Here is a 25,248-nt window from a genome sequence, read left to right on the forward strand (position 1 = left end):
TCCTAATTTGTATTTTACTGACATCTTTCCAGGGTTTTCACCCCTAAATTAATTTTGCCCTGCAGCCTTTGAGGGGGAGGGGAGAAACTTCTAAGAAAACCAGAATTTAGTTATTTGACTCGTAAAACAGCTGTGCTGTCAATACAGACGACCTGCATTAATGATTTCTCTAACTTTAAAGGATGTCTTTAAATGGTAAGACAGATTGCAGTTTTGAGCTCTGTGATGGAAGTAGGTACCTGAAACTACATTACATACCACTGTAGAGATGTCTCAAAAGTGAGTTAAGCAGGCTGTACCAGTAACAAAAAAACACTGTATCACTGATAATTGCTTATTGCATCATTGTTGCAGATGAAACTGAAATGAAGTCTGTCTTCCATGGCAAACTGAGGGGGAAAAAACATAGGTACCGCTGCTGTCCTGAGAAACCAGTGAAAATACAATTCATATCATGTCCATGTTTTCTTGGTGAAAAAGTTCATTGAATAATCATATCTGTACTGCCAAACACAAACAGCTTAAGAACACAGGTCAAACTACTGCAATGGGCATCATTAGAACAGGGAAAACTTACATGGATCAGCATCCAGAAGTATTTGTAGAGCATCTCTTTTTTTACATATTATATATTTTTATTGTGCAATTGTACTGTGCAGCAGAAGGGTAGGAAAACGCCCATGAGAATCAGAACTCCTTTTCACGTGGCACTGCACTGAAGTCTCGCTGGGACCTGAAATCCTTGTTGCATTAAATATGTAAAAAGAATCTTACCACTGAACACAATTTTATCAACCAAAATGGTTTTCTGTAATTTTTTTTGTACACTTGCTCTGCAGACAATGAAACACACATTTTCTTAAAGGAAGAAATTTACAAACGCGGTGTTCTGTCCCTCCTTCATTTCCTACACTTTCAGGATAATTGGGAAGTGGGACAGTGATGAAGGCAGCGAGCAACAGATCAGACAGAACTGTGGAAGAAGTGCTGGTCTTAAACAAAATGATGTGATCAGGCTTTGAAGTTGTAAAGGAAATACTGATTTCTTATTATTAGTTTTTTACAATGTAAAGTCAATCTCTCAAAGTGTAAGCAATCTTAAAGTTACATAACAAAACACATTGTAAAAGTAACTTTCACAAGTTGCACATTTTTTTTTCTAACAAATAAGGCATCGGAGTAGCAGTTGTTAAGAACTTTTCTGCTGGATCAACTGTTACATGCAGTCAGAGTTCACATTATAAAAGTATTTAGTTTTAAAATGCTCTTAAATTCTTAGTAACCTGAGGATCCTGCCTAGCCTAGGAACTAGATGTTCCTCTTCCATTTTATTCCTTTTTTTGCTCCTTTGATTCTGTAACGTGTTTTTTTCCTCAGCAGCTTTACCAGTAATAAGTAACATCTGAGTGATACCCAGCCATTTAGGTCGAATGAAAACCATACTTCCATTTTTAAAGTAATAATTGTGTGTGTTTTGCAGTATAAGTCTTCCAGAAAGAGTTCAAGTGGAAATGAAAATGATGAGGTGAGAAACAGTAATTGTGTAAAATACTTGAGAAAATCTGTTTTTCATTTGTCTCTTATGGACACCTATGAGCCACAGTCACAGAACAGCAGAACATGGGCTAAAGTCTGCGCAAACAAACTTTGCATTCCAAAGCCATAGTGGAAATAAATATACTCCTTTATTTGAAACAAGTCGTTGAGATTGTGTACTGGGGAAAAGTAGGACATTTGCTTGCTTTGGTAATAGGAAAGTTAATTCACCTATCAAGCAGAGGTAACATTAAAAGTAATATTCGACACAAATGGTGAACAGCGTTTCCTTGATTTAAATTTTCTTAAATTTAGTTGCTGCCAGTTTGTCAAGTACTTGACAAATGTTGCATGTCTCATGTATTGTGTATTTCATAATTTCATGTTTCTTGTCAAATCATAATTTTCATTTTTATGATTTCATCTCTTTGATTTCTTTTTAGCAAGACAGTGATAATACTAATGTGTCCCCACAGTCTCCTGTGTCATCTGAGGTACAAGTTTGTGGTTTTGTTTTTCATTCAACAGACATTTCTTTGTGTGCATTACTTGTCACCAGGTTTTCCATGCAGATATAAAGCTGTTAGTTTCCTTTGAAACTGCAATTAGAAGTATTTCATCATAATGAAAATGGAAAAAGAGATAGAAACTAGAGACAGATATTTGAGCTTGTTTTACCTTTGCAGCTATCTGATGTCTCCTAGATTTTCTTTTTGACTGATGCGTAGAAAGGTGCATTACTATGTCTCCATTATCTTTCCTAAATAGCTAATAAAACAAATATAAAATTTGTCATATTTTGTAGGTGTCCCCTATGCACTAGCTAGCCAGAGGATTTTAAGTAAAACTTGTGGTTTCATATTTTGTATATCACAGGGAACCCAAAGGTACTGACACTTGTTAGGGTTTCATCCTTTACAGTTCTGGCTGTCGCCTTTGTGGTGCAGCCTTGCAGCTTCACTCACTGGTTGCTTCCTTTTCAAGGAATGTCCATGTCATCTCTGTGAGCTCTGAATAAAGTATACCAAAGATTTAAATTTCCACCTCACGTCAATAAGGATCCTGAGGGAGCAGAGTGAGAACATCTCCCAGATACAGTGAAATGAGTTGAAATAAGGGTTTCTCTTGTACATACCAAATTACTGAGTGTGTGTGACTCTTTAGATGGTGAAATGAGAAAAACCTGTATCTTCATAACTGAAAGTAAACATTTCTTAAGAAATATTTTTATGCTAGGTGTTGGGAAGATACTTGCATTTGCTTACAGCTGGCTTAGAACTGTGTTCACTGAAAGGTTTGCATAGTTTGAAATGGTTTAGAGTAGATTTTAGTTAACATGGTGCTGTTTTTCTTCCCCAGTAAGGTGATCTTATCTGCATGTAGTGAGCTTATTTTCATTCCATTATTTTATACTGTCCCCTTCAAAAGAGTGTGTTACAGTTAAGCAGGACTCACTTTTCTTAGGCAAGAATGATTTAAACACTATCTTGATGGGAACAAAAGTTTAAATCTCTTAATGAATGGAAGAAAATTGACTTTAATCTCTTTCAACAGGATTATGAAAGGACAGATAGTAATGCTCATGGTCCATTTGGTCTCAAACCAAGGTCAGGTAAGCTGTTGTTCTTTAACATAGCATGATAGGACAGATGTTTATTTCCCAGGCTGGATTAGATGGTAAGGATAGCAGATGCATGAATTGGAATGAATGTGAAGAGGCACCACAGTACAGCAATCCACTTAATGTACTTATCACAAGCACAGTGCTGGGGTAGTACAGACAGCTGCTTTGGTGAGTGAATAATTGAAAGCTCCCTAAGTTGCACAGTGATTTTTTTTTTTTTTAAATTATTTTTTTCCCCACTGATCTATTTTGTTCATAATTAGTTATTGCCAGAGAGGAGGGAAACAGCATGCAATTGTTCTTGAAACCCTCCTGCCTCAGCCGTCAGGACTCGAGAGAAGTAGATATTTTATTTGTCCTGTGAAAGGATGCTTTGAGCAGAGCTTTGCTGAGAGTTTCATGGCTTAGAGCTTTGTTGTACCCCAACTCTTCCAGCTCTTCCAAGACTCTGCCATACCCTCAAAAGTTGTATTGTCTAAAGCAGACTTTCAGTCCTCTGAAATCTGGGTGGAAAAAATGCAGGGGTTTTTTTTTGCAGTTACATTCTTTTGTTTGCAGTTGTCTGTGTGAATATTGGATGTCAACAGTGTGAAACATAGTTTGAAAAAGCCACTGTGCAATCCTTTTTCCAGTTTATACCACTCTTCTGTGTTTTTAAGGGAACAGTCTTTGTGCAAATTCATTAAGGCAGAATGGTCTCAACTCTTCAGTTTTTCATTCAGTGTTTATGTTAGGAAAGCTTGACCTCCTTAATACTAGCCTTTGAGCCCTTCAGTAGCAGAATATCACAGAATTGTAGAATGGTTTGGGTTGGAAGGGACCTTTAGGGGTCATCTAGTGAGCACACACACACACACACCCCGCAATGAGCAGGGGCATCCTCAACTAGATCAGGTTGCTCAGAGCCCCATCCAGCCTGACCTTGAATGTTTCTAGGCACGGGGCATCGACCGCCTCTCTGGGCGATATGTCTGGCTGAGGTCACGCGAGGGGCTTCTTCAGGGCCCTTAAGTCACCTGATCTTTCTAAGAAGCTGCATGAAACTTCTGTGCCAGAGAGGTTAGTCGCATGTACAAGGACATGCATGGCTGCGCTCATTTAGAGGCTTCTGCTTTACCTATATCCTTGGCTGCAGGAAGGTGCAGATTTGATAGGAGGAAGCAGGCTTGTTAGGACTTCTCAGCCCATCTTTTTTCAGTTTGGCGTTAGGCTGCTTAGGAGGTACTGCCAGCTCATGTCTGTAAAACAGCAGCACCCCTTTCACCCAGTCCTAGGGAAGTGAATGGCATTTTGTTTAAGTTACAAGCCAAAATCTTTGGTTTTAGATGCTTCCATAGATACTGTCAGTAACATGCAGTTGTATTTTTCTGTATACAAACTACATACTCTCATAATGTGTAAAATCAGAGCAGTGATTTTAAGAGTATCTACAAAATTTCTGTTATTTTTGACTGGATTTTAGCAAGAGATCTAACAAGCTATTAGAAACAATGTAGAAGGTTCTAAAGGTATAAGTATTGATTTCTTTGCTCAAAAGCATGGTGTAAAATACTTAAGGATACAGTGGCATTGCTACAGAAAGGTTTTTATTTGCTAGTGTTCTATAAAAGAATAGAATTGTCATTTGAAGGCTTTCTGACCATGAAGAATAGTAAAGTGAATGTAATTATTTAACAGACCTCCTTTTTAAAGAACTCTGAACTTCTGTATGGGACACTTCATATTTTTCAATTAGTTTTTTCACTGTGTCTCTGCATGTGCACACCTAACACATGCATATGTGTGTGTGTATATATATATGTTTTAAGTCTTTCATTGTAAGTTATATCAGGGAGTTCTGTCACTTTTTTTAGTCTACATAAAGACTTGATGAAAAGTAAAACACAATGAAAATACTTTAAATGCTAGATTGCAAGATATGCTTGGAAAAGCACAAATGGAGTTGTATATCTCAAACAGATATTTGAATATTGAAGTCAATTCTGTCTTCATATTTTCTAGTTATCCATTTGTACTTTAGTAAGATGATCTGTGTGTTTTATTTGAAAGTTTCATAGACAGCATCTGTTACATCAGGATGCTTAAATATACTTTGTTCGGAAAAGTTCCGTAGCCTTTTTTCCCATTTTTTGCTTGGTGGTAGATTTTTAGTCATTGCACTCTTTTAATCTGAATTCTGCAAACTAACTTCACGCATGTTTAATAGCTTTCAGCCGTGCATCTCGCCAGGACTATGGTGCAGTGGATCCTGGATTTACAATGAGGAGGAAAATGGAGCATTTAAGGGAAGAAAGGGAACAAATAAGACAGCTTCGCAATGTATGTACCATTATTTACTATATGGGTGCAGCGCATTTAGTTTGCTCTGAACCACAATTTAAACCTTTATTATAAAGGCCTGCAAATCATTACAGTTGTACAAGGGCATCTCTGTAGTGATATTTCTCCCTAAGGAATTTCACGTGACAGGCTACACTGGTACTGTTTGTGGTCCAACCAAAATACCAACCAGGAACTAAATGGATTTTTAACTGAAAAATGAAGTGGGATGAAAAATGAATTTTTTGTTTCTGAGGTTTTAAGTTTTTCTAGGGAGACAATAAGTCTGCTTATGTTTGCTGCTATTTGACCTGAGGTTTGAAGAAAGCTGGTCGTAGTCTTCTGAATAGCCAAATGCTTTTTAAGTATAGAAAGTTACTACAAGTTATATAATACTGAGTGGGATCTAGATTTCAGACTTGCAGTAAGTTATTTCCTGTATAGTTCTGTTCTCAAGATATTTAATAGTTATAGTTAACCATAAATCATAGCAGCTCTGCTTTCCAGGGCAGTACTAATTTCGGGTGTGACTTCTGTGACGGATGTTTCTGTCTTGTCTGATGCGCTTCCTGGGCAGTGAAGGCTTGCTTCTGAGGTGGGAAAAAACATTCCCCGCTTCCCTTCTCTGTTTTGCAACACAAGTGTGGGCACTTCTTGGCCGCCCTGTCCTCAGCAATTTAGCTGTCATCTGCATAAGTGAAATGGCTGTGCCCAAAGTGGTTGTGTTCCCCTCTTTTTTTTCCTTCCTCTTAGTAAAATTGTGTATGATTTCAACACACAAACTCTGCATACTAAAAGCTAATGAGCTATTTAGCCTAACATTTCTGTCTTTAAATTCTGTGCTTTCCTATTACGAGTAGTGAGTTCATTTTATGGCTTTGAGAGCCATGTATCTTGGTAGTTGTTGGCGGAATACTTTTCTCAATGTATGTAGTTGTGTCATTAAAAAAAGCAAAGGGAATGAAAGGTTAATGATAGAGGGTATTTGTACTCAGTGAAGTGAGTTGACTCCATTTACTTCAGTATTAAAATGTCCCTTTTAAACTGAATGCTTTATCCTGGATTCAAAATTAAAAATTAGCTAGCGTTGTAACTAACTTACTTATGGACTTTTTAATAGAATCTTGAATCAAGGTTAAAAGTAATTTTGCCAGACGACATTGGAGCGGCATTGATGGATGGAGTAGTTCTTTGCCATTTAGCCAATCACATAAGGCCACGTTCTGTTGCCAGCATTCATGTACCATCGCCAGCAGTGGTAAGTAATTTATCTCACTTTTGTTGCATCTTACGTGAAAACAAGCTTCTGAAGTTCGATACTAAAATATCATGAATCATGTTTACTATAATTAATTGGCTACATTCCTCGCTTCAGTTTTGCAAGAAAATTAAACAAAGCTCAGAAGTTTAGTTTGAGCTGTTTTCATATACTGAGTCTTCATAGAACTTGTTTTGTGTTTTAGCAACTGTTACTGAATTTGCTTCAGAAATATACAATCCTTCATGAATGTATGATGAAGATCTAACATCCTGTCTTTACAGCCTAAACTCAGTATGGCAAAGTGCCGAAGAAATGTTGAAAACTTTCTTGATGCTTGTAAAAAATTGGGTGTTCCACAGGTATGCTACTTGCTTTATTGACTAATTATTAATAACCACAGAAAATGTCAGCAAATACCACAGTTGAGAGTTTTTGGGAGGTTAATTCAGGGAGCAGTAGTGATAGTAACACTGACCAGGGAACTTGAAGATTTGAAAGGGAGTCCTGTTCCCGGCCTGTGGCATGAACTTGTGGAAGCTACTTCATAGGTTTCTAGACAGCTCCTTATAGTAAAAATAACACCGACTTCCTTGTAAAATAGATTATCATCTAAACAAAAGAACTGTAATATTTAAAAGTCTTGAGTTTAGCAACTCACTTCAGCATGAATTTCAGTGTCTGCCTAGAAAAAAATCCTGCAACTACAGAAGTACTTAGGCGAACTGATTAGCTATCTTTTTTGGCACAGCCATGGTTGGAGCCATTGCATCTAATTCATGCTTCTGTTGCCCAAGTTCATCCTCTTACTTCCCTGTATGAGTGGGAAAAATACTAAAGATAAAATTTCCTGCATATTATGAGTGACGAAACTCCCTCAACCCATTTTAGTGGAACCAGAAAATCAGTTCATGGCTTTAGAAGCCTGGGTTAATGCTCTGCGACAGCATCTATCTAACATGGAGCCACAAACCATTCAGAAGTTAGAGATGCTAAGATTTACCTCCTGAATTACATGTAACACCAGCTAGCACTTGGGAAAATTGTTCAGCTTGTGCAGAATTTTGAAACTGAAAGATGGCTTTCTTGGGGAATCTCTCATTACCAAGGACCCAGTCTATCAGCACTTTCCTTGGGAAAAGTTGGTAATAAGCCTACAAAACAAGGGAAGAGGGAAATAGGCCACTGAGCCAACAGTGATCATCAGCCTATTTTTCTTGCTCAGCTTCTGAAAAGAAAGTTGTGTTGGCTTTATGAAGTTAGCAGTCTTCTGTGACAACATCAGAAGATACATAGTTTTAACGCTTTAAACAGATCTTAGATATAATTAGTTTGTAACCATTATGTTACTGGAGAGAACCACATGTGAAATTTAAGGCCAAAGGTGTTTTCTATGCAAGTGTCTCATAGTGATGTATGTGTGACTTTAGAGAGAGTGTGTTTGTTACCTGCCTTGGGGGAAAAAAAATGAATGAAGCTTGATACACATACTGCTTTATTTTGCAGGAGAGACTTTGCTTGCCTCATCACATTCTGGAAGAAAGGGGTCTGGTCAAGGTTGGCCTCACAGTTCAAGCTTTGCTTGAATTGCCAGCGTTGAAAGTGTCTCAGCTTTCCTCCATGTGACATGACTTCTTGGAAGCTAGACAACTTACCATTCAGTTGATTTGGATTGCTCTGAGGCAGTTCAGCTTCCTACATAGGAACATCCAAGCCATCAAAAACTAGTATCTGTCCAGATGCTGTAGAGAGCCTTACTTTGGAGTTGTACATGAAAACCTTGGAGTCAGCTGACAGTTAAAAGAACATAAGTGTTCTTCTTTTCTTTTGTAATTGGATGCACAAAGAGATGTGGTAACATCAGGTTCTCTTTCCAGTTAATTTGAATTCAAAGCTGCCCTTCAACATTTCACGTTGTTAGAGTTAAATGCTGGATTTCTTTTCCTACATTGAAAATGTTGTTTGAATTATTTTAGAACTACAAAGTACGTCTCCCCTCACTTTAATCTTTAAAGTCAATCATTTGATTTAAAGGTAAGACAAAAATGTAGCGATGGTATGATGGTAAAAATGCGAGCGACTGATCACTTGTAATCCACTTTCACTCTCTCAGAAAGCTTAATATTTGTGTTCTGTCTTTTGCACTCCTGATTGTAACTTACACACTTCTAACCTTGCCAATATTTAGTCTGAGTGTACGGTGATTACACAAAACAGTATACAATGGGAAAAGGACATATTTTGAGTTTTTTCCAGTCTTCTAGGTTGGTGCCAAATATTTTTTTCAGTTGTACTGTAGATTGTTTACATGTGAAGTGCCTGTGTAATTGATAACTCTTAATAGTCTTAAACATTTTTGAAATTTCTTTAAAATAGATCAAATGGAAATTTTTAAATATTTTAATATTTTTTGTAAAATCAGTATGTGAAGGTTTAAGTAATACTTCACATTTTTGATGTTGGGTGTTTTTAAGTTTGTTGCACAATTGGTTATTTTGTTGTCTAATAATTAGAAAATACTGTAAATACTTTTTATTTATGATATTTAATTTGATAATACCTGATCACTTTTGGTTTAATGTATTGTTGGACAAAAAAAGTTGTCTACTTTTTCTTTGTTTGGGAGAAACAAATATACACGGTGAGTAAGACATGAGGACTAGTGATGCATACAGAGTAACTTAGGACGTTTTGATAAAACTGCCAAAATCTCAGGTTTACGCTGTGACTTTCAGGATTTTGTGTAATATTGCTCCTGATCTCACATTACATTTTTACAACAGATATATCCGTAATTTAGTTGAGAAATATCAGTGTTTATCTTTTTAGTGTTTATGGGATTTATTGTGTAATTTACACGAGTGTGCCATAGCACACAAATCAGTTTGTACAAATGTCACTGTGCTGAGACAGACTTTTCTGGATAAATGTGAAAAAAGAAAAATTTTCACTGTGGTGGCTTTTTGAAACTTCGGAGTTTTACGTATTTGTTTCTGCACAAATATTTGGTGTTTTGAGAGCATTCTGACACAGTTGAGTTCTTCTCCAAACAAGTTGCAAATAACTTCATGATTTTAGTAATAAATCTGTTTGCATTAGTTTGTTCTTCATGAGTAGGTAGCTCAATTAGGAAAAAAAAAGTTGTCACAGATTTGATATTTCAGGCTAAATCGGTCTCGATTGAGGGATGTTTGCTAAGTGTGTAACAAGATTTGATTCTGTTCTTTCCAGTTGATCACGACTCTATGTAATATAATTCATAAAAGAATGAGGGAGGGTATAATTTACTCCTTACTTCATTTACTATAGTCCTTAAAATCAATAGCTGAGAGAAAAAATATAATTTTTTCTAATTACAAGATTTTTTAAAAAAGATATATTAGTTTGAAATCCATTGAAACAAACTGATTCATGTGTAATGGTTAAAAACCACTATGATTTATGTAGTGCTTTCTTAAAATACAGCTCATGGAGAGGCTGGTGTAAAACTTAATTTACAAAGTCCTAGATATAAATATTAGGTTACATAAATACTTGTTCAAGGAAACTGGATTGCTTTGACCTTTGAAACATGGCATTTCAAATATTTCTAATTGTTTTTTAAATAATTCACATATTACTAATTTTAACCACTTCAATCCCTATTTATCATTAAACGCAGTATGTGAAAAGCCATGCTAAGACTAAAATGAAAAAGTAATATAATTCATTAAGCAAAATGTGTGTGTGTCTACCACATTTGGAGAACACAACTACTCAAAAAGAATGAGTCAGTCTTTCATTCTTTGCTGTGGTATTTGACAACAGCAGCAAAGTTCTATTACAGTATGTTAGCTGTAGAATTGCTAACAGTAAATTGTCACTTTTAGTTATCAGGCTTTAAACTGATTTACACTACTATTTCATTGTCATAGAAATAGTTTTCTGAATGTTTTCTGATCTTAAAGTAACTTTTTTCCTACTAGAGCTAAATTTATAAAGTTGCATCACAGTGTAAACTTTAAGAATTGCCTTGGTCTAGCGTGCCAGGTGCTTACTGTTTTTTTAAGCTTAGCTTATTTCCCAAGTAACTTGAAAACTGGATATGAAATTAATGCACTCATTTTAAACTGTATCTCTGAAGTTCAGAACTACTATAAAATTACTTTTTTTAGTACTCTGGAGTTCTTCCCCACAAACTTGCTTAGAAACAGCCTTGCTTTGGCATTCATTGGAAACTATTATGGCTGCCTTCATGCTTATGGGGAAGGATAGTCATGATTCTTCCAGGGCTTCCTTTTCAGCATTTAGCAAAGACTAAGGCCTTCAAATACCCTTAGGAGCAATCTGAGAAATGGTCCACTGTGCTGGGATGAATCTTTTCTTATCTTTCTTTAGTTGCTTTTACAAATAATAATAATAATCTAAAGCCTTGCTAAAATTGGCCATTCCCATTGTGATTTTTATTAGGAGCAATTGCAAAAAGAGATGCTGAAAAAGCTTAGAATTTTAAGAAAAGTTTAGAAATTTAAAGAATTTAATTTTAAAGCTGCTTGTGGAAATTGTGGCTGTCTTCCCTGTACAAGAACTTGCTCTACTATCCCCTTTCTCCCTTTCCATTTGATTCCGAGCATCATTTTATTTATTTTTTTGTTCACAGATCTAGTGACTTCACATTGTTCATTACTGCATGCCACTTTCCTCCTGCATCTTTACTTTTTTTTTTTAAGAAATTGCTCCAGTGGCATTGGAGAGTTACTGTGATTCCAGAATCCCTGTTCCCAACATTTAGATGTTTGAGAGGTTCTTTCCCTATTTTATTCAGGATGCAGTGTCACCACTTCATACTTGGTACAGCTGATAGGATGGTCAAAACCAGGCCTGCCCAATTCCTATTGTAGTCACTCATTTTTTACTTTGGACATGAAGAAAAGTTAATGTTAAAAGCTGTAGGAAACTGCATTAAGTTTTCCTAATAAATTCAAGAGTTATGCTATACAAAGTTCCTGCAATAATGTGGTATGAACTGTAAATTACAGAGTGAATCAACAGACTGACAGGGCTTCTGGCCTTGTGTGCGTATTCTGTTTTTGCTGTCATCGGATGCAGTATGTCACACATGAATGATCTTTTATTTAAGCAATAATGTCCCAGTTATTGTGACATCTTAAAGCAGTAGCATTGAAATAATTGTTGTAAAGTGTGGTGAATTCCCACACAGTATGTCAGAAATGCTTCACACCTAACACTGCTAATCCGGTGTGCTCGTGGGGGCACTGCTGGGCATGCAGAAAACCATCCGTGCCCATGTGCCTGGAGGCCAAAATATATCGTATTCCAAAATATTATATTGTTATTATATTGCTCTATTCCAAAATATAAACCGAAACCTAAGATTATAATAAAATATGGAGGAGTAAATTTGAAACAATAACTATGACATGAATCATAAGAATTTCTGAGTAAAATCGTAGCTTCGTTGAAGTCAGTGCAAGTTCTGCTCTTGACTTCAGTAAAGATTTACCTTTTTAATTTATTGAACACCTGAGCTGGAGACCATATCAAACATGGCTTAAACTTGCTTGACACTAGCAAAGCTTTAGTGTCAAATTCTTGACTGAAAATAGCGATCTCTGGTAAGTCAAAGGAAGCTGTAAAATAGTGCACTGATTCATTTATTTAATACAAAATCTGATATGCCATATGCAGTATTAGGACGGTAGGAAAAATGACTTCGAAGCACAGCTTTCAAACTATGGGAAGGAATGTCGCCTCAGTAGAATTGAAAGTGAGGCCTGCCATCAGTTACGTACCACACTAAAAACTTTATTTCAGATATCCTATTGTTTAGCGTCAGTCTTCTCAGAGTTTGACATAAATCTGTAGCCAAATTCAATCAAAAAATGAAAAGGCATCTGTTTTCACTAAAACCAAATTTTCATATGTCTTCTCAGTATTGAAGAGAAGGACAAAGGTCTGATGCTTCTAACTTCTGCTGATTTCTTAAATGCTTGTATTAAAGGTAGCTGTTGTATGTAACAGAGCTGCAGTCTGCCTGTTTGTCTCGGAATCGGTCTGTATAGCAATGCAGAGATGAAGCACGTTAATAATTCAGCTGATTTCAACAGAAAGCAACTTGTGGGAGTTTTTAGCGCTTTCTGCAGATAGGAGATGAAGTTTGATTTACCGATACAAAATCTCTGTTTCCTCACTAAGGCTAATGTATGTGTTTCAAGAGGTACATCATATTAAACAGTGACCTCTACTTGAAAAACAGAAGCAAATAAACAAAACACCACCCCAACACACAGAAAGTTGGTGAAATATTTTGTTTACAGGTTACTATTTGGAATTAAACAGAAAACCAGAAGTCATTAAGACCAGGAATGGGAAGGGCAAAGTATAGTTGTCCAAGGAGAGGGTGCTCTGAGTTGATTTCAAGCTGAATCACTTCACAATGAAAAGCCTTTAGATTTAGTAGAGAATGAAATAGATGTTTTGTAGCTACTGCATGCTGAGGGAGAGAGATCCTTAAGTGCACGGAGCTTTCTGTAGAGGTTACAATCACAAGAAATCTGGCATCTCTGTTTTCCCAAAGACTGTGTATTTTGGATAGCTCTATCCCAGTGCTGCAGAAAGAACACTGCCCATTCCAAGCCCTGGATAGGGTACCTAGCTGGTGCCATTTGTGCTACCCTCTGGCTTTGTAAAGATGAGACTGGCCCGTGTGGTACAACTTCTCAAGGAAACGCCTCCTTGCTGCTGCCTTCTCCTGCATAGGCTGCAGAATTATTTTAAATACATGTTTGCAATCTGAATGAAAACACTAAAGAAAGCTATAATGTTACTTGAGATAAGTAGATGTTTACCAGTATTTGACTTCCACCAGCAAAGAATGATGTAGTGAGACCGAGGAAGCTTGCTCTAGGAACTACAGCACTTCACTGGCTGAAAATTGCACCAGGACTCTTAACAGGTTAGTGCGTCACTCGTCTCATGTGAGTGAATCAAAACAGTAATACTCCTTGTTCCATACACAACACACTGTGGGATATATGTAATTCATTTACAAACGGAGGGAAGGGCGAGCTGTATTTTTTATTCAGGAGTTTTATGGCACAGATCTCTTTGGTAAAATAAATACGAAGGTGAATAATTTTTCTCTTCACGTGAAGAAAATTTCTGCTGATCTTGACTGTTAAAATAGAGAACATAAGTGATTAACTGAATTTTAGTTTAAACTTGCCGCTGCACAGGAGCAGTTCTGTGTCCTGTGTTTCTTACATAATAAAATGCTGCTTTGCTTTATTTGTCTTTAAGTATTTCACATAGTACAGTTCTGACAACATGTTATCTTAAAATTGTGGTTATATGCAGTATTTGTTCCCTCATTGGTTTTGACCTTTTTTCTTAATGTGGGAGGCAAAGGGAGGCAAAATTGCTGTAAGCTACTTGATTGATTTCTATGGCAGGAATACAAGTTATTATAAAAATGACATAAGTTCAAATTTTTATAGCGAACTACATCTTCAAAGAAGAATTTTTAATGTGTTTTTTCCATATCCATTTTAGAATCCTAATCTTAAAACAAACAAAGTCTTTCCAGGGCTACTTTAGTATCTTAGCAAATATTGAAGGAGAGGAATAGCTTAAACTGAGAGCAAATGTAATTGTTTTGGGAAACTTTCCATTTTGGCAGTGTTAGGTGTACAGTTGGACTCGATCTTAAAGGTCTGGTCCAACCTAAATGATTCTATGGCTTTAGTGAAAGCAGAATTTCTCGCAGTAGTTTTCACTGAGCTACAACATGAAGTCAATAATTTAAAATTCGTTCTTGGCACTAATAAGGATTTTCTCACTTCTTTCAAAATTGTGTAAAATAAGGCAAACTTACCATTTTTTTAACAATAGTTTTATGAAGGCAGGTTGTGAAATAGAGAATATTTGGAAATAATCACAAGGATACTTATTTGTTTTGTTTCATTTTGAATAAGAGTGAACCAGTGAAATCTTTCCAGAATTGCTGTATTTGGTTTAGGATTTGGTCGTGCCGTTCCTGGCATGAGAACTCCCATTGTTCGGTATCACCGCGCTTTCTGGAGCGTGTGCAAGATTATGCTCTTCAGATGCAACTCTTAATACAGTTGTGTCTGCTGAACTGATGTGTTTCATTAATTATGGCTGCAAGGGTGGGAATTCCTAGCGGCAACTGTGCATGTCCGTTGCACCAGCAAAGCTTTGATGCCCACGAGGGCGTACACAGGCGATGCAAAAGGGTGGTTTGGCGTATTACGTTGCGAATAATGTGAATACTTGTTTACTATTATGTAATGTGTAGAACAAGGAAAATACGATTGCTTTACAATTATCGTTGAGTTGGTATTCAGTTATTTTATTTTGTAACTCATGATTATAAAACTCAGAAAATGCAATGTAACCGAACGGTCAATATGTGAATGTGTGCAGGACATGACGGCAGTAGTTCTGTGGCGCAGTTGGAGAGTGATCATTTAAAAATAGATGCTTAAAATGTGTATATACTTGCAGCATCTTTGATAGTGCATTTTAATTAATTTTGCATTTCATGTTCTTGTAAAGTGCATCTTCCATACCTCTGAAGATTGTCTACTTGTACAATACTGTATTAAGTCTTTTTTCAGGACTTCCATTATTGCTGGAGCTTCCAACATACATGTTTCTTCTGAAAAATGTTCCTACTGTTATTTTTTTGTAAGTAGTTTTTTGTATTAAATTTGCATGGATAAAACCCACATTTCCAAAACCAGTGTACATACTCTGTGTATAAAATACAAACTTTCATACCTTTCATGTAGTCAAGTTATTCAATTTGATTTCACTACAGTTTTTCTATATTTGTAGTGAATAATGAGAATTTGTTGTATGTTCTTTCAAATGTCTGTGTTGCCTTTTGATAGATCAGTGACCTGTCTCATTATATATCAGGAAATACATTATTTTACAGTGACAAACAGAAGAAATGTTAACTCTTACTCCAGGGAAATACAGGATCCTTTTATATATGAAGTTGTGTTAGGACTTTCGTTTTGACCAACAAGGACATCAGTGCTGAGAACACGTGAAGATAAAGATGCCTTTGCGTGTAGCAGGGTCTTTGTACAGTTACAGCTTTCCTGTCTTACACAATGTGAAAACCACCCAGTATCTCATAGCATATATTTGGAATAACATAGTTTTTTGTATCTTGCTAATAATAAGCTTAGTCTAGTACGGAAACTCCTACTGACAGAGGTGATCTGCTTCCCTTCTGTTCCCTGGGTTGGATCTGGCAATAGCACAGACCACCTTTTGTGTGGTTTGCAGTCATTAACTGCTACATCCAGCATTAGGGAAATAGAACTGCCAGTTCTGGGAGCTGTAGTTAGGTTATCCAAATACAGGTTAGACTAAAATTCTATAGTATGAAATTGATTTTATCTTAATTCCTTTCTGTTTACTTAAAGATTTGGGCAATTTTATTACTAGACCTGAACACTGAAATTAAAAGATTCTCTTCTGAGATGTTTTATCCCTGTGAGACTTTTCATTCTGTACCTGCATGCACCCAGCTGTTCCTTGTTTCCTGATCAAGCACAATTTGGGACTATAAAGCAGAAATTGAGGAGCAGCGTTACAAAGAAAGTGAACACCATCCCTTGACAAAGGCATCTAAACAGTTGGAACTTTTTTTGCAGTTAGTGGTTTGTGGTTGAAATGTTCTGTGAGTCTGTTGTTCAATTTCCAGCTATAAAGAAAACGTTCCTCTTAGGAAAAGCCCTTTTGGGTCTACAAGGGGAATGATACAGTGTGCAGAGGCCTCTGCTCTTGGCTGGACTCCGTGAACCATGAGACTCCTGTCTGTCCTTGGTCATCTTTGTGGGGAAGGTCACTGTTGAACAAGGGAAGTATTGTAAGAAAACAAAACCAAACAAAAAATTATAATCTACTGCTTCCACAGGAGTTGTATTGAGAAAAACATAAAATTCATGAAGCTTTGCAGTGTAACTTTCTATTTGAACTTGGTACATTTGATCGGGGTGTCACAAACAAGTATGTTCCTGTATGTTTAGATAATCGGCTCTGGATAATGTGGCTCAGACACGGACCTTTTTCACTGAGTCATGAGGTGTTAAAAGTTTTGTAAATGGCAAGGTCCAGCCATAAACAAAACATAGATAGCCTACATCACCTGCCTTGGTAAAGGCGGCTGCTGCCAGCAGGCTGAATTGATTCCAGCAGGATTTGAGTGGCACAGTACGTCTTACCGGTCTTTTAGTGCTTCCGCCACCCAGTGATTCTTCAGGAGTAATTCTTAGGTCCGTATAGATCTTGCTGACTGCGTCGACCTTTTAATGTCACACGGAGCTTACTCAGCTTCTGTTTCCTAAATCAAAGGTGGTGAGCTACTGCTAATAGAAGTCTTTTGTTTTCTGCTCAAGTTTGAAATCTGCATCTCCCTCCATAGTCTGTCAGATACCAGCGGTGTATGTTCTCATGCTGTGTCTGGTTTTACAGTCTCTTTCTAGTGTCCTGCTTACAGACCAGTCGTACATCTCAGTCTTCAGCGCCGGTTTGCATTGGTCAAGCATCATCGTTGTGACTGTAGCCTTTTAACTTTCCCCTCTCATTAGGATACGCCTGCACCAGTGATGGATATAACTAGAGTGCCCCAGGCTGGCATCGCTGGTCTGATACTCTTGGTTTGTGGAAACTGTAAGAGTTTTTAAAAATAAAACCAACTCCTCATCCATGGTTACACAGAATTCTCCTGTTTCTGGTTCTGTGTTGAAGCACATTAATTAGTCACACTGAGTGGCCACAAATACCACCCAAACAGGTGTTTGAACCCTTCCAAGATTACTTTTTTAAAAGTTTGAAGTTTAATGTTGCGGTGACTTCAGGAGATTAAACCTATTTGCAAAATATGTATGTAATTATTTGTGGTTTCAATTAGTTAGGCCTCATTAATAATGGAAATATGATGCTAATAATATTCTGATTATATAGCCAAAGAGTAGATTCTAATATGAGTATCTAGTTTTCACAGCTATACTACCTTGCCTTCATAACTGAACAACGCATAACTCGGCACAATAGCTCGTAGCTACTAGTAAGGGCAATATAAGAAGAACTAGAACATGTTAACTTCTCTGAAATTCACAGGTGATTGTAAAGGTTTGACTTTGTATCATCTTAACATAGTTTTCATTATAGTGGGGAAGTGGAACAACTAGACTGGATGTGCAACTTCTGTATTTTTTTTAGCTAACATTTAAATGTGACAAACTTACTGGAGTACTTGTATTTTTCGGCAACTCAATAAACATCTATCTTTGGAGTATTATAATAGTGGCTTTATTATAATTGTTTCACTACCAGAATTCATACAACTTTTCCTATATACATAAAGATAGATACAGTGTGTGTGTGTGTGTGTTGATCTCTAGATCACTGGCACAACTTGGTGAAGTGACAAACGGTTTGCCCGGAGAGTGCCATGTGTTCTGTGTTAGCTGATCCTGTAGGACCTCTGCTTATATACCCGATTCTGGTGCAATGTCCGTGATAAAGAATCACTTCTACCGCTGTATCCAGAGAAGGAAGGAAAACTAAGTTCATGTCTAAGAATGCATCTGTGGGACTGTATCTTGTTGCCAGCACCCTAGCACACAACTGTGAAAGCTCATAACGGCATGGGGACTGCAGGAGGCACTGCTTTTTGCATCTTCATCTTGACACCTTTCCATCGCACTTGCACATGGCATTGCATTCCTCTGTATCTAAGACACTCTGCTGAAGCTGGTTGTTGGAAGTCTGGCTGCTTCAATGAGTTTAAGGTGCAAACTTCCCAGAGTTCTCCCTTGCTCTCGTCCTTTCACAGGCGAGGGCGCCGGTGCCAGCGGTAAGTTGTCCCATTAAATGACAAAGTACTATTTTTATCTTCCATGAAGCTGTTAGAGCTCCATTACATTTCCTGCTCTTCAGCATTTCAAAGACGTTCGGTGCTTTTTCTCATAATGCATTTACAGATGTTTTTCTGCTCCAAGGTTAGTGTGTTTTTAAAATCCTTTGCAGCTTGAATGACAAATACTGATACCTTAAGTGTAAGTGTTGATATATGTTAATAAGAATATGACATTCCAGATGCACGCATATGAATTTATCAGTTGATGAGACATTGTTCATTTCAGCCACTTGCTTTTGATTTCCAGAATCTCCTGATCTTCTAGAGTCAGGAGAAGAAGAAAGCAAAGCAACAGCAAATATTATGCTTCTTAGTGTAAGCTTCCAAGTGCGTGAACTTCTGAGAAATATTTAATAAGATAAACCATCTCACACTCCATGCGTTGTCTTGCCCCTAAGAAATTGAAGCAAAAGAAAGGAGGATTATCTCTGAGAACTTTCAGCGATATCATGTAGAAATGGGTAAGCACTATTGAATTCAGTCACAAATGTTTGTTAAAGCTAATCTCCACTAATCGGCGGGTGATGTGTCTAGCTTGCACGTTTTGCTGTGTACTGAGATGGCAAGTTCACCCTGTTCTTTCCTCCAGTAAGACATTTATACAATTATGAAATTGAGACACTTCTGCCAACAGTGATAACTTTCATTTTTTTTGGCTCCAGCAACATAAACTTCTACTTCCCAGGAGTACTGTTTCAATTATTTTGTTTCTGGTGAACTGGTGGGGGAATTGTCAGTTTCCTTCCTCCTGTGTTTGCAAACTAAGGATTGCAAAAGAAGAGAGGTAATAGAATAGAATTCCTATCTTGAACCACCCCAATGAATCAAGCATCATTCGTTACCCAACTTTCTTCCCTTCTGCGAGCAGTCCCGTGCTTGCCTGTTTGTTATTGCAGTATTGCCTGTATATGGCATCATTGAGCCATATGTGTGTTTGGGAACTTCAGAACTTCCTTTGCCAATTTTTAACATTTGCTAGTGGCTTAGAAACAGCTTTATTATGGAGGCTGGGTTTGACATGTGCTTTTTCAGTAATTTGCATTAACATTTTGTTCAAAGTTCTTTCACTGAAAATTTAAGAGTTCTGTTTGTATAAATTGAAGTGACAAGCCTTGTTGCATTTAGGAAAAAGTACCTGATGCTTTCAGGATTTACATGCCCCAAAATTGGGATTTCATTTCATTTGGTTAGATTATCGGGCCTTTCAGATATCAACAAACAACACAATTCTGTTTTAACTAAAGGCAACCTCAGAGTTGCCATAATGCGCTTAGAAGGCATCTACAGAGCACAGAGGATCTTACCACTTCTGTTCCCACAGGTACAGATAAAGAAACCTCTCCCCTATATGTTCTTTCTCACTTGGACTTTCATATAAACCAAGAAAGCCTTATGCACAGAAGGTTAGATTTAGTTTCTCTAAATAGGAATATTTAAATCTGACTTTATTCTGGTCTTTTTAAAAGCAGCAACAAATTCACGTCTAAATTGACGGGTTACTCAACATCAAAATCTGTAAAAGCACACAGGTATTTTTAACTTTCTGATGGACCACATCTGTTTGACAATGCTGCAACCTGCATTTTTCTGTGATCACTTCTGAGCACAGGTTGTGCTCTGCCTGTACGTACTTAACCCCTTTATTTCAGTAGTAGGGGGCTGCTTCTGTGCTCTGGTCGCCAGGACTACAGAGCATTCTGCTCTTTGTCACTTGTTCCGCTTGTTTATACAAAATGCCTTTACTTGATGCCACCCAAGCTGTTACCCTTGCAAGCTTACAAACATGAAAAACAAGCAAAGTGGAACTGACATGCAATTAAAAATAGGCATCTGCGTGGGGGTCAGGGCTGCCTGAAGGGGTTTCAGTTCTCCATCAGCCTCCATCAGCACCGCCGAGTGTTGTTACAGTCTCAGCATCCCTTTGCCCCCTCTCCAAACTAGGTGAGCTCCATACCTGCATCCTCTATAACCCTTGCCTCAATGAAGTCTAAACTGTATCTTGCTTAAACTTTAAACCAGTTGCCTGTTACCGAGTCTGACTCATCTCTGCCCGGGAGGTTGCACTAGATGATCTCCTGAGGTCCCTTCCAGCCTTGGCTCTGCTCTGCTCAGGCTGGCAGGCATCTGCTCGTGCTGCCTCGGTGAGCATCCCGCTCTGCAAGGTCTGCTCCGCACTGCTGTGCTTGCTGGCTCATGGTCTCCCAAGGACAGTGCCTTGGGAAGAGCTGTCTGGCCAGCAGGCTTTAGACAGCTGTGGAGGGTAGTTTGTGCCAAATCCAGTGATTTTTATTATTTTTTGTTTTTCTTTTAAGGGAAATGGATGGGGCGCATACAGGCACGCCTCTCAGCTGGCAGGACAGAGGGCGGGATGTTTCTTCACAAGCGAGTATGCTCTGACATTTCCAAAATGAACAGCTGGATTGATACGAAAATGTATCACTGTTGCTAGTTTATTTGTCAGGCATGCTGTGATTTTGATGGACCGAGGGAATCTAAAGGCACTTTTACCCTGCCCCACACCACACTGTTTAGTTAAGCTCACAGTTTTGAGTAGCAGTTCATGTGTTGCAGTACCATGAAAAACACCCACGAAAAAGTGCTGCTGCGGGCCAGAAATTTTTTAAACAGTGTGGGAGACACATTTCAAACCAAAATAAGGAGTTTGAAATTAGGCTGTCAAAAGTGATTAAGAGTGGGGAGCATATTTACTTGCCTTTTTTTTTCCTTTTTTTTTTTTCCCCCTCACAGCAGGAAGAAGGCAATGGCGAACTTATATTCTCTTGGGTAGTCCATCCTGGTGGGAGAAATTTCTGACCTCCAGTGAATGCTTTCTGTGCCAGACCTTCACAGACAGAAAACCTAAAAGTATGGGAAAATTCGTTTTATGCTTGGTGTTCTCAGACTATAAAATAGGGAGCCAATGAGGGACAGATGCTGTGGGCTGGAAGATAAGCCAAGGCAGTTTCCCTTGTGAGCTGTGGCTCACTTGCTTCCTCTGGAGCAACCTCCCTGTTGTGCTGGGCAGCCTCTTTCTTCTGACTCCAGCCCCTTCTCCTCTCCTCCAGCACACGCACAACCATTCCAGTATCCCCAGCGCTCTCCCCTTTCCCGCAGCTGCCCCTCTGCCCAAGGCAGGGCGGGCAGGGTGGGCACCAGGCTGAACCAGCAGCTCTTGGCCCGAGCAGGGACGGCAGGGCCGGTAACCCCTGCCCATCGCTGCCTCCAACCCCAGCCTGTGTAATTAAAGGCAATGTCCTGGGGTAGTGAAGGCATGACCATTTAAATGGTTGAATGTCTGTGAAGACCTTTCCTACTTATCCTGTTCCTGGCAATATATGGGTTTTCTTCAAGCCCTGTTTTCTTAAATACAGTTTGGTTTGCAATGAGCCATATCATATAATGGTTTGGGCTGAGCCAATGCATGGATCAGGGACTTCATGTCTTCAGGGACTTAGTGGGAAGTATGACTTCACTAAGAAAGCAGCAGAGAGTGCCTCTCTTCCCACAGCATGTTCCCAGGGGTTTCTGTAGAAAACCTTTCTTGGTGCAGGGCTGGGAGTTGTTTCAGAAGGCAACACTTCAAGGTTCAGGGTTATAGTTAGATTAAAAGTGTACCCTAAAGTCACCGCTCAGTCAACTTGTGAGGAATTTAGGAGAGCACAACTCATTTTTATGAGAGTGCAGATTGCTGCACTGATGGGTTTAAGGAATGTCTTTTACAAATCAGGCAAACCGGTGCGGTCCTTTCATTAAAATACATATTTCCTTTCCTCTATTAAGAGGAATCTTCCTCTTCTAGCAGAAATCCATTTTGTAAGTGGTAATTGATTAACCTGTTGATGAAGGTTGTATTGGTATATTTCAAGTCTGTTGAAATACTTTTTCCTGCTGTACATCTTTGTAGTATTACTTAAATATACAAGATCAATTCTGAGCAACATAGGGCGAGCCCCAACTACAGAGTCATAGCACCAGTGGCAGAAAACAGAGCAAGGAGGAAAGAGCATGATGATCTTTGGGCTTTTAATCTCACACACCCACAAGCACCTGTACCTTTAGGAGTTCTGCATTTCTCAAGCGTTAGACTTAAAATGCTAGATGTTGGCCAATATTTTTGTGTGTGACATGCCCAAGCAGTCTTTGAACAGGTTGAGCCCTGCCTGCAAGGGGAAGCTGGGCAAATGCTATTTCTTTCCCACCAGTAACTGATCTGCTATTGAGCTATCCCAGCCCGCGTTTATTTTGGGAGGTGGCGGTGCCTCTGACGGTGCCCGAGCGTGAGAAATGCAGTAGGAGAGCTGTTTTGTTTTGATTAAGAACCACGCTCTCTCCTATTTTTCCTCACTTTGCATGTGGGCATAACCTTTATTACAGCAAACATTATAATCTTACCTCAGTGAGGGTAAACTGTGAATCCGTTGCACAACGTGGCAGGGTGAGAACAACTTGTGACCGTGAGGTGTCATACTCCAATCTCCTGCTGAGAGCAGAAAGGGGGGGGCTTTCCAAAGCCCTGGCTTGCAGCATCCCTGTAACTTGAAGTTATGCACCAGGGAGTTCAGGCACTGATACCTGACAACTTGAGGACCCAAATCCAGCCGTTATAGGGGTACACAACGGACGTTGGGACACACTTGACTTTCAGTTGCAGGAGTCCTGGAAGAGGTGGCTTGTTGGGTGTTAGGAGCCCTGTATGCTCAGCAGTTGCTGAATGGGAGCCCAGGCATTTGTTTGCTTATAGGCCCTTGCAGTAGTGTCTCTGGAAGGACCAGACCAATAAATCATTGCTCTTACAGCTGTTCAGTACTGCCTCAATTCACCTTTTCACTGGACTACTCAATGCATGTTCTCCGTGACATCAGATTTTTGGTTCTTGCAATTTAGTACTCCTTTATCGATACTGAATCAGTTGCTTTATGTCAAAGATGATGTATTTCCTTTGGGTTTTTTTTTGTTTTACCATGAGATAAAAAGGCTGTGGTTGGTGCAAATGCGGCTCTGTGAACTCCTCCAAAGGGCCAGCCCGACACAGCTCCTACTAAAAAGGATCATGAGGAGACTTGCATGGGGATGGCCTACCCAGGGCTCTGGCTTCAGAAATCCCCTGTGCTTTTGTAGATCTTTGAGTAGAAAGAACAAACGTATGTAAGAGCATCCACAAGCTAAATTATACTGGTGAAATCTAACCTCCTCCTGATTTCACTGGCCAATAACTGTCAGTGCTGGGGAAGACCAACCAGCTGTACCTGCACCTCCCTGGAGAGCAGTCCTGCCAGCAATTCCTCCTTCAGAACTGTAATTGATAGCTGAACTGCCAGCATCTTCTCTCAGGAGGTGCAGCTCGATCTCTCAGTAAATCAGCTCCAGCCTACACTTCTGCATGTAACTGTTTGGGGCGGTTTTTTCCATCTGCACCTGCTCTGCTCCTGTCTGAAAGCAGCAGTCATTTGATCAGGATCTTGGTCAAAACGTATTTAATGGGAAATAGCAATGGAGCAAAGCTATTTCTTGATGAGAAGGAGTTTCATGCCCAGGGGAAGCACAGATCAAAATTTCCTATTTGAGAAAAAGTTAGTGTTTTACTTTCATACACTTAGTTTTGTTTAGTTTTTCCCTTTTTCCCCACAAACAAAGCAGTCCAGCTTCCGTCTGCCTGTGGAGACTCACCTGCTCGTAGCTGGGATGCTGAGCATTGGTTCAGGATGCACAGAGCTGCAGCAGCCACCACATTGCAGGTGATGGGAGCTGGGAGACCTGCAACCTCTGAGACCAGCCAGGATTTTCAAGGTTTCCCCATCTGCTCACAGCAGAGTGCCTAGCCCAGACCTTAGAGACCTGAGCCCGCAGCAAGCCGCTTGCTGCCTGCCGGTTGCCTGTGACGCTGTCCCCGTGCTGGGATCACTCTGTTACCAGCAGCTTGCTGCGAGCTGGCTGGCAGCCAAGCAGGAGTCTGTCAGAAGTTAGCTGGAACCAGCGTATTTCCACAAAAAACTTCAGTTCACATTAATCAGGGTCTTCTGATCAAATTGCATCTTGTGGCAGGAAAATCCCTCAAACGCTGGTGTGGGGCTGTTTATCGCCTGTGTGTAATGTGTTTATTTTGCTGTCTGGGAGGGGATGCTGAGCCAGACGCCTGCCACGGGGAGTGAGCAGTGGTTGTCTTCCCTTCCCTATTTCTTCATGTGCATCCTATACACAAAACACTTTCAGGCTGGCTGTTCAGATGCAGCTGCTTGAAACTTGCTCTCTAGAAAGAGGAACATATACAGGACTTTTTCTTCCATTTTGCTGTTCCAGTTTTCTTTTTTTAGAGCTAGTAAATATTTCCATCTTGCGTGTCACCTGCCTCAAAGGGAAACCCCGACACATTATGGTAAGCCGTAACTATGCGATCAGCATTAAATCTCAGCAACTCGCTCAGCTGCATTTAGCCTAATGGGGTGGGAAATCTGTGTGCTTTATATTATGATTTTATTGTGTTATGTGTGTGCTTGAAACTTAATGTAGCTATTCAGGTGTAATGCAGAAGACAGATTTATGCATACCAGC

General features: G+C 39.0%; 1 protein-coding gene across 2 annotated transcripts in view; it reads left to right on the top strand.

The window, feature by feature from the left end:
• LRCH2 (leucine rich repeats and calponin homology domain containing 2) overlaps positions 1 to 18,075 on the top strand; it is a 56,862-nt gene extending 38,787 nt beyond the window's left edge. For both annotated transcript variants that reach the window (XM_064463014.1, XM_064463015.1), the window contains 7 exons: positions 1,481 to 1,525; positions 1,980 to 2,030; positions 3,091 to 3,148; positions 5,367 to 5,479; positions 6,600 to 6,737; positions 7,022 to 7,099; positions 8,244 to 18,075. In XM_064463014.1, the coding sequence (XP_064319084.1) occupies positions 1,481 to 1,525; positions 1,980 to 2,030; positions 3,091 to 3,148; positions 5,367 to 5,479; positions 6,600 to 6,737; positions 7,022 to 7,099; positions 8,244 to 8,363 (603 nt within the window). In that variant the 3' untranslated portion in view covers positions 8,364 to 18,075. The remainder of the gene's footprint in view (positions 1 to 1,480; positions 1,526 to 1,979; positions 2,031 to 3,090; positions 3,149 to 5,366; positions 5,480 to 6,599; positions 6,738 to 7,021; positions 7,100 to 8,243) is intronic.
• Positions 18,076 to 25,248: the final 7,173 nt, after the last annotated feature.

The sequence above is a fragment of the Phalacrocorax carbo genome, chromosome 11 (genome assembly GCF_963921805.1).
Source record: "Phalacrocorax carbo chromosome 11, bPhaCar2.1, whole genome shotgun sequence".
Taxonomy (NCBI): domain Eukaryota; kingdom Metazoa; phylum Chordata; class Aves; order Suliformes; family Phalacrocoracidae; genus Phalacrocorax; species Phalacrocorax carbo.